This window comes from Rhodamnia argentea, chromosome 2 (genome assembly GCF_020921035.1).
Source record: "Rhodamnia argentea isolate NSW1041297 chromosome 2, ASM2092103v1, whole genome shotgun sequence".
In the NCBI taxonomy this organism is placed as follows: Eukaryota; Viridiplantae; Streptophyta; class Magnoliopsida; order Myrtales; family Myrtaceae; genus Rhodamnia; species Rhodamnia argentea.
Window position 1 is genome coordinate 2,408,228 of NC_063151.1, and position 9,866 is coordinate 2,418,093.

Consider the following 9,866-nt stretch of genomic DNA (forward strand, 5'->3'; position numbering starts at 1 on the left):
CTTCATGCACGGCATATTCATGTTGGAAATAGCTTATCGTTCCCAAGGGACTAAAAGGAACAAGTGGCTAGCCCTGGTCATCAAACAAGAAGGGCAACGATATTTGTACGGTTGTAAAAATAGCAGCAAAAGAACTAAGCCAGAAACTGAAATTAAGAGAGACATCTCCGGCAATTATCCGTATGGCCGAATCAGAAGCAACAACAAAATGATCTAAAGATGATTGAGCCTTGCCATCGATTACTGAAGTGCTGCTTCTTCTTTAGATTTACATTGGAGGGGTACCTCAAGAGAGCAACCCATGCAGCACATGTTGATGTCAAGCTATGTTAATCACAAACGATAACATCTGCCTTAACAACAGCCCTGAAAGGCAAATTACAGGGAATAGGCTGGTAGGATGCATTCACACTATCTAGTTTCTATACATACAATAGGTTTAAATTAATCACGGCCAGAGTTAAAAGAGTATCACCCTCAGCTCACAAGATTTGATGGCATGGTGGTCACAAGCACAGCCTTTAGGATTCGCCATTCTTTTCCACAGACAAGGAAACTTTAACCTGGAACCACCAGGAAAATTAATCCAAAGCAAGCTACAAGCTCTGTTAGTACCAATTTCTTTCAGTCTCATGGTAGCTACATTACCTTCTAATCAAAGTTAGCAGGAATATCAATGTCTGTATCTGATGGATCAGCGAGCTCAACCAGAGTTCCCTGCAATTCAAACACCTTACAAAATAAGAAAAACAATCACTGTCAATTTGCTGCAACCAAACGCAATAGGCTAGGACTGTGTGAAACAACTGACAGCTATCGACTGCAGTCATAGAACTGAAGACTGAAGTGCTTCAACTGATTTTACTTAGTAGTGGAAAAACCGCTAAAAAGTTAAATGAACTTGATTTTACGAAATGCCAAAAAGTCTTGGCCTTTTCTCATCTTGCATCTAGATGTTTCAGTTCCTCTCATTTTCCAAAAGAAACAGAGAACAAAATAAATGGGAATTCAAAATCGAACAGAGACCTTGCAACAAGGTTCTACAGCTAGGAGCTTGTCTCAATTCTTCTTAACTGCTAAATGGCGTTAATAGATCCGAAAAGAAAAGAAACAATACACAATGTGCAAAACATGCCACTATGAACCTCATGGGAGCAACACAGCATGAACTGCATTTATGTCCAACAAAAGTTGGCGAGTAACATATTTTCTCCCAGTCTTGTACCGTCATTCCCGCCTTCCTTAACATCCATATCTTGAAGGTTTATGGAAAGAATATCTATCCATAACTTCCCACCGTTTCCTGTTTTAACATTTGCCTTACATGGAGTCTGATGTTCTCACCACAGCATCATATTGCCACTGGGCATGCTAATATACCCTAAATGGTGCTCAATAATATCCTTGATCTCCAAAGCCAACTTTCTCTTTGAAACGCAAAGCTCGATATCCTATCATGCATGTACTACAGGACAGGCACGGGGAAACAATGCTGTCTAGGACATCAGTGAGGAGGAGGATCTTCCTAATTATTTAAACCTTACAGGTCATCACATAAAATGCTAGCTCTAGCTTTTAAACAATTCTTCTCTAGTTTCAGAAAAAAGGAGCGAATCCACCAGAAGCTTTTTCCAACCAATATCTGTTGATTGAGAAAGTAAATAGAAAGGTAAACAGATCTCTGCAACTAAGTTCATCATAGTGTTTCTCTTTGTTGTCAATGGAGCATGTGGAAGGTGACAAGTTGGAGAAAAAATGTTATTGGAGGCAATCAATGATCTGAAGCATGAGGGTATCAATGAAATGAAGCTATAGGGTGCAGAAGCTGCAAGTGTGAATTAATTCTTTCTCAGATTCCACTGATGACAGCTAAGTGGTAACTTTTTCTAGGATATGTTGAAGGTCCTGGTGGGGCCCTCTGAAGATGAATACTCAGAGCTTCTCTGTCTAACCTTTCAAATGAAGACAGTGATAAGTTCTGTACCAGTTAGTCAAACCAAATTTCTGCTTAGGAATGAAGATTGAAAGGAACACTCAGACTCCCAGAGACTGGTAGCTATGAGGTTCCACTGCTTCTTTGCCCAGCTTCACAGGTCAAAGGGTCTCGATTAGTGAATTAGGAGCCTCAACAGATGCAAATTTAGAAAGAAGAAATGTACCTGTACCAGTACCAGTAAGTTTCCCTATCAGTCCTAATTAACTCAAGTTAAGGAAAAAAAAATTTCCAACTTTTTTCAACTATGCACCAGTACAACAAGGTTTGGAATGCATACTGCGAGACAATACTAACTATACATGACTTGCAAAGACAAGGCTTCCCACTGGATATATATGTATCTCTATTAAAGCAAAAGAAAGCCAAATCCACAACCCAGCTGCATGATTATGTACACTGTCAGTATAGATAATGATGGAATTGGATGGTACTTGCAGTTTGCCTGAGGAGCTCTTGAAAATGAAGGCTCCGAGAGATGTGCATATTAGGACTTCCTTAATCGTTTGTATGTATGTATGTTTTTTTTTTTTTTTTTTGGGGGGGTTGGGTGGGCGGGCGAAGGGGAGGAGGAGGGGAGGCAGAGAGAGAGAGAGAGGAGCTTGAGGGTTAAAAACGTTTATAATTGGACAGTAAAGGACAGATGGACATCTCAAATATTATTAGGATTGAGTACCTGCTCATCATCATCAGCTGAAGACTGCATGATTCCCATGGGCAATGTGCTTGTTAGATCAGCAGCAGTTTCACGAAAATCCTGTGCAGAAAAAGCACTATTGTGGTATATGGAGAGAGAGAGAGAGAGAATTGAGAATAGAACAATCTGTTAGTGTTACCAAGAAAGGTAACACCTTTTTATTAGATCAAAAGAATTTAAATTACAAAGAAATCCTTTTGACTTATAAACTCTCTTTGGAGCATATCAGAGCAGATACAGTACAAGTGAGCAGACAAAGTTACCGATCCATATCAAGCCTATGCTATTGAATTTAAAATCTGTATCTCAACATCAAGTTTATGATCATGAAAACAAGAAGATAACAAATTTCTTTTGTCAAAAGTTGAAGTCACCATTTCCCATCCAATTGCATGTCAAGTTTTTATTCATAGTATCTAATTTACAATATCACTTCATGTATAAAAACCAAGTGCGTTGCTAAAACTTATGATCAAACTCCGACTATGGGTCCGAAGATGCAGCCCAGGCGTCAAATTGATCCATCACAAATGAATCAGGCAGAGGCATAATATCACATTAAAAATGAGATAGATAAAGCAGTTTCCTGTCATCAAGAATGGCTAAAAAGTTCTAATGCCATGTAGTGTAGCATCCAGCTTTTTCAAAGGGGATATAAATTGTTCCCAAAAGATAGAAATTTTATCATTTGTGTTCAATTGCCAATTGCAGCACATTACTCTCTAGTCAGAGAAATCAAGAAGATATGTAGTAATCTAACAAATAGCTCCAACCCAAACTCCTATATAATGCAAGGTAATAATAAGCATTTTTCACATGCAGAACAGCCGCGTCAGTAGGGATTACTCATGTTAGTGCATCAGAGATGACAACCATTGACATGCAAGCTAGGTCTTACTCTAATTTGTTCGACACATCATCTGAAACATATATGAAGTACACAATCAGCCATTGAATATGAAATTTTGGCCAGTTTGATTTCAAAACTGCAATACAATTCAATGATGCAATATAATAAACAAAATTGGTGGGCTGAGGATATCCTGCAGTGCTTATTAACAAGTACACGTTCATGTGAGGGTGATGTGATCAAGAAATCAGATTTTTCAGTCAACTTAACAATACACTTAGTTATTAGTGCATGTTTGTCAAATCCCCCTTAAGCCCGTCATGGTGGTCACACAACACAGGCGACCATTATTGCAGTAATCACCTGACATCTGAGCCTCTCAACCATACATGCTGGTATGTTATAACCCCAAATTTCTCTTTCTAACTCCGTTCCCCTCTTTCAATAACAAGATGCCTAACAAAATGATAAAGGCCATCACTTCAGATTATAAAATATTACTGTTTGTTCCAGCCATGATTCTTCCAACCTAACTTTTAACAGAACATGGATTTGAGATAGAAACACAGGGTAGCATAAAAATTATCCTAACTGGCATTTGGTGACCCCAGATAACTCATTTGGGGGCTAGGGGTGGGATAATTCCATCCCGCCCACATAAGAATAGAACAATGAAAAAAAACAAGGAAAACATATTTCCTACTGCCATAGACAACAACAACTGCACCGCCGTTGTTGGCGTCGGTGGCGATCACCGTGCTTTGGTCACACCCCTCGGGTGAGCCCATTATGGAGGTTACACAACTCAGGTGACCATGACTGTAGTAATCATCTGAGATTTGAGCCTTTCAACCCCCACCCTCCAGTCTCACTCCCCCCTGTCTCTGTCTCTGCATTCGTGGGCGGTCGACCATTGGCCCAAGAACCAAACCCAGATCTGATTCTCGAGCTCATGTCTCTCTGTCTTTCGTGGTGGTCCCCGACCACTGCAACAGATGGTTGTTGCTGGGCTGGCCACAATTATGGTGGCTCACGGTGGTCAGCTGCCCAGACTCCCCAGACCCCCAACCCCTTTTTTGAGTAATTTTTCATTTCATTGTTATTTTTATTACAACATCCGCCGAGATATCCAACGTTTCACAAAACCAAATGCCCCCCACCTTTCTGATTTCATATTATCCTGTCCTATTCTTAACCCTGTTGTGGCGACCAAACGCAGCATTGAAAGACTGGAAAAGAACCTCTTCTCATTTGCTTACATTAACTCTCCCCATCTACCCTAAATTAAGATAATGCTCTTAGATCTAAATCTCATTGAATACGAGAGCTTCTAAGGACTCTCAACCAATCAACATGACTGCACATAGCAGCAACTGAAATGACAACTAAAAGAGAAAACACATCCTCATCAGAAAATCAATTATAAAAGAAACACTCGACCAAGTAATGGACATGTAAAATAATTTGGTTTCCATCATTCAAATCACCAAAGAACTGGCGATTTGACTCCTCTAGTTCAGCAGATTAACAACGTAAAAGTGGCATGCGACTAATTAAAATGGAAAAAATGAGCACCATTTGATTTTCCAATTCAACGCTGGGGTTGATTGAAGGATCAGATAATCTCTTAACGTCAGCTGTAGAAGTTTCTCCAGAAATTCCCTGCATTGACTATTAGTGAATGAGTAAAAAATGCTCAAAAGCTGCTAATTGACTTTGAGTAGTTTGAATGAAACTCACAAGATCATCCTTAGTGCTAGAGAAATGTCGACCATCGATAAGCAAAGGCTTGACATCTGGGGTTCCCTGTGGAAAGGTACAAGTGACATTTTCACTGATTTTCCAAAGATTTAAACTATTGTAATTAGGGTACAGTGAATTGAGTGTGCATACAAATCATATTTAACAATGTTTGGCAATGTGCCCACAAACTGATGCATCATAACCTGGCTAAGTGAAATCTAATGGAACATACCAGTTCACTCTGGTCTAGAGAAAGATTTCTTCCTCCCTTACTGAGATCCCTCAATGTTCCCTGTAGGTTTAAAAAAGGAAATTCTATATATATTTTCATAAAATCAGTGAGCCCAATGAAAATAAACGTTATATATTGCTTCAAAAACCATATACGCGCTCAACAAGTTTGCTACAAAACTAGTAGATTGTAGAACACAAGGAGAAATATTAGCCTCGTAAAGGAAAACGAAAGGGTAGACTATTAAATAATTCTACAAAAAACACTTGTTATCCCTTATAATATGGCATCTTACTTGAACCAAAAATTAGACTCAAATATTAGGCACCCACTACCAATGACATCAATTTACAACATGAACATAGAAAATGTGAATGAACCTATCACGCAAGTAACTCATGAAGGAATTTTACTATTTAGCTTACCTTCAGGAATTTATGCTCCTACACTACATGCAATAGCAAATGGAGATATGTGCGCCTATGTCCCTTTCGTGATTGGTGAGCATATTCTATCCTATTTGGCACATTGAATGCCACCGCATTATAAGCAAAACTAATCTTAATCCCTCAAAACAGTAGAGCTCTTTCCTAGCAGCTCCATGTTTAAAGCATGTCTCTAAAAAATTGATGGAACCCATGAAAAGCTAGCAAGGAAAGCACAATAGTATCATAGTTCACTTAACAAGAAAGGCTACCCAGTACAATCTCTAAGGAACTATCACAAGAACTGCAGGCGCAAGCATATCTTTGAAACCTAAATTCTGATGTCAAGAACCTTATTCGCCCACATTAAACCACAGGCATTACATAAAGTCCTTGGTCCGGCTGGCCCACGACGCATAGCAGGAGTTGCATTTTCACTAACACCACAATGTTGACACCTCCGGTCACTGAAACATGAACCAAAGAATAAATGAGAGTTAAGTCTCAGCCTCTGAGAGAGAGAGAGAGAGAGAGAGAGATGGGTGGATGTGCCATAGACAATAAACAGCAAATTAAGAAGAATCTCACACATAATTTCCAATGCCCCAAAGCAAATGAGGGACTCACACAGTTTCTGGAGGGGGAGTACCATCCTGATGACAACTTTGAGCTAAAACCAAACTGCTAGCACCTGAACCTTCTTTTATTGAAGCAAACTGCCCGTTTTTTCGATGCATCCTGGTTGCATGATGACAAGACAAGAATGAATCAAATCAACACCAAGTTTTCAGCAGAGCAAAGCCCATTAATGACGAGCATGACACACATTAATGTGCTATTGTTTTTTAACTCAGATATATTTTGCGTCATGAATAACAATTGATGATGGCTAACATTCTGGAATCACTCCTATGCTTTATGATTTGGTTCAACAATATTTTTTGAAAAAAAAAAAACACTGACTTAGCATCTCTGACAAAGAAGAAATAACTACCAACAAGGGAAAAAATTGATCTAACCTCTGGGCAACCTCTTTTCGCACAGTATACCTAATCTTCTTGTCAAAACATCTCTCCTTGCGCTTCTCCCGAAACCTAACCAAAGAGGCTATTCTTCTGGAAAGATTAGACCGCTTTGAAGTGTCAACCACATCCTAATGCATAGTGAAACTTCATTAAAAATTTACACATAAGATACTGTAAGTTCTGGGAAAAATAACCATCTGCATACCATAGTACTTTGAACATAAGGTACTTCAAATGTAGGCACAGCGGTTGGTATATCATGTTCTCCTAGAAGCAAAAGCACTGCCTGCACCTGGCAACAAATTGCAGAAAATCCACGGATTTCATTGCATGAAGGGCAACATGCATGGATTAGGTTTCTAAATGCAGTGACAAGAGTGACAATTTCAGATTGTTGTAGAAGAATAAGCAGATGAAATACTACAATGGCAAAGCCTTTCAACCAACATTCAGAAAATATCATGGAAAAATCCAAACTGTATTGTCTGGCAAGAGTTGTAACCCATCCAAATGCAAATCACCAATGTCGAAATGCTGAAACAGATAAAAACACGTGTTGTTTAATTGCTTTTGATGTTCCGCATAAATACCTATCAAAAGGAGCTAGTGGCATGCGATCCCCTGTAACACATACTCACTACAAATGCATGCTTTCTCATCTCTTTCCTAAGCATAACACTTAGAAACTTGAAATGGCAAAAGGAACTGCTAAACAGAGGACCCAAAACAATCCCATTTCAGAACACTGCACAGATATCGTCCTTCCAGCAAAACAAGTATATATGCCCTTCAAAAAGGGGAACCCAATTACCTTCACTCTACCTGCATATCAGATGTAAGAATAACCTTTAACTGCTTCGTGTAAATTGAGCAATATCGAACTTAAAAAGCAGAATTTTTCCCATTTTGACAAAAAAAAAAAAAAAAGACCAGAACGCCTATAATTTCATCTAACTTCAGCATTGGCCCATTACTTCATCAGAAAGTACTAAAGAGCTGCAAGCTCAATGGCCTCAAAACCCAACTGAATAAGCATAATACCAAACTGTAAACGTGCAGAAGCTTACATTCAACGAGAATAAACAAGTTGAAACACAATCTCAGCCGAAAGCTAGCTCAAACCATACCATCAGCTAGAATTGAAACTACTTACTCCCAACAAAGTACGTACCTTTTCATGTGTAACAGCCGGGAACACGTACACTTCGCCTTCGAAAGAGAGCGTGAGCTCACTCGTCCTCGAAGGCGCCCCAACACCTCCTGTACAACAAATAGCATTATTGCTGCGATGATGATGGCCATAGTCACTCACAGAATCCACAAAAACTCGACCGGCCTCCTCCATCTCATCGGCACAATCATCGGTGCCACCATTCTCAAGCTCGTCCTCCTCGTCCTCGACCCTCATCGGCCCGCGCGCCTGCAAATGCTCCAAATTCGCGCTCGCCATAGACGAACCACCAGAAGCGCAAAAAAAAAAAAAAAAAAAGAAACACAAAAACCTAACGCCGGCGACGACCAAGTCCCAGTCGGGAACGAACCTCGGAGCAGCTCAAGAGCGAAAACTGTTCCATTGAGTGGACCTTGACGACTGATAAACCCTAATTTGGGTCGATTTTGTTGATTAAATTTGGGGGTAACAGGTCCGAAATCGAGAGATGCCTGAAAATGGAAAGAGGACATGCCAGGGGGAGTGGCCCGACGTTTCCTCGAAGAGCCCCTTTGGAGTAAATTCGAGAAAAAAAAAAAAAAAAATCCTTTATCTCTTTAATTATTTTTTTCCTTTTATTTTCTGATTTGTCACTCGAAAAAGTGAAATATGCACTTTTTTTTTTCTAGCACTAGCATTGGTGCACTATTCCTTCTTAATTAAAGTATATATATACATATATATAAGGGTTTCGAGCTTACAAAATCTCTTTTGATCGGCGTTCGATAAAAATGACATACTCTTTATCAAAACGTCAAGAAATGAGCTGATTTTGAGATTCGATATGATATTGGCAAGCCCATCACCATTATTATGGAAGCGTCTTTGAATAAAGAGTGGACGACTGCTATGACACAATTCACTTGGATGGTCGAGAATGCTACCAATTGGATAAAAAAAGATTATTAGTTTAATTAAAACTGCACATATTTTATATGCAGTCTAATATGTAAATTCATTTGATATTCAAATTTTAGAGTTTGCAATATGAAGGGAAGAAAGGGTGCTACATCATTTTAATAGAAGTAGTTTAACAAAACAAAACTTTCATCAACTTCGTGCTGGTGGTGTGGTAGGCCCAGTATGATTGTTCGTCTTGTCTTTTTTCTTCTTTGATATGTACGACAATGGATCTATCTCAATTAGAACAATGAGGGGAAAAAAACCTATGACTTGATCATACACTGCAACGTTTTCCGGTGTCTTGCAGCGGAAACAAAATTTCCAATGAACGTTTCAAAATAAACTTTACAAATGATTGGAATTCTATTTTAAAAGAATACTATTAAAGTGGTGGTGTCTAGAGCATTAATTTACAATATCTCTCAGTAGTTCAATTTCTAATCACTGCATGAAATATATGCCATAAAGAAGGAATTATTTGAAAACTTTTGAACGGTATAAATGGCAGGAAATAAAACGATGAAGGAAATGGTCATAAGTAAAGCATTAAAGTCAACCAATCAAATAATCTCTTTTGGCCGAAACCGATTAGTGTAAAAAAAAAAAAAAAAACTGCTAGCCTCACGGATCGATAGCACCGTCTTTTATTTGTGACCACATGACCTCCCACTCAATAAGTGTTTTATGCAAAACATGCGATGATAGTGTGTGGATTTACGGATGAGATTGTACCGCCCCGACAAAGACTGTCAAGGAAGTATTTTCTTAGAAGGAAGTTGTTAACATGA

General features: G+C 39.0%; 1 protein-coding gene across 8 annotated transcripts; it reads right to left on the bottom strand.

The window, feature by feature from the left end:
• Positions 1-216: 216 nt before the first annotated feature.
• Positions 217-8,687, bottom strand: LOC115749839 (GATA transcription factor 19). 8 transcript variants are annotated; one of them, XR_004016398.2, is made up of 11 exons: positions 8,137-8,687; positions 7,171-7,257; positions 6,960-7,093; positions 6,568-6,678; positions 6,293-6,407; positions 5,516-5,575; positions 5,281-5,346; positions 5,116-5,211; positions 2,670-2,750; positions 649-2,159; positions 217-563 (listed from the first exon to the last, which is right to left on the bottom strand). XR_004016398.2 is itself a non-coding variant. In XM_030686828.2 (11 exons), the coding sequence occupies exons 1-10, from the start codon at positions 8,413-8,415 to the stop codon at positions 652-654; spliced, it is 1,101 nt and encodes a 366-aa protein (XP_030542688.1). In that variant the 5' UTR covers positions 8,416-8,687; the 3' UTR covers positions 217-563; positions 649-651. The 8 variants fall into 8 exon arrangements, 6 of the variants coding, with proteins under 6 accessions (XP_030542688.1, XP_030542685.1, XP_030542689.1 ...); XR_004016397.2 differs by having other exon boundaries at positions 2,670-2,774; XM_030686828.2 differs by having other exon boundaries at positions 649-732; positions 5,116-5,202.
• Positions 8,688-9,866: the final 1,179 nt, after the last annotated feature.

Excerpts from the sequence above, each read along its gene's own strand:
- LOC115749839 (XM_030686824.2), bottom strand. The coding sequence starts at position 8,415 with ATGGCGAGCGCGAATTTGGAGCATTTGCAGGCGCGCGGGCCGATGAGG. Across the intron at positions 7,258-8,136 it reads CGGCTGTTACACATGAAAAG|GTGCAGGCAGTGCTTTTGCT; the intron begins GTACGTACTTTG and ends ATTTGTTGCCAG. Across the intron at positions 5,212-5,280 it reads CTAGCACTAAGGATGATCTT|TCAATGCAGGGAATTTCTGG; the intron begins GTGAGTTTCATT and ends ATTCACTAATAG.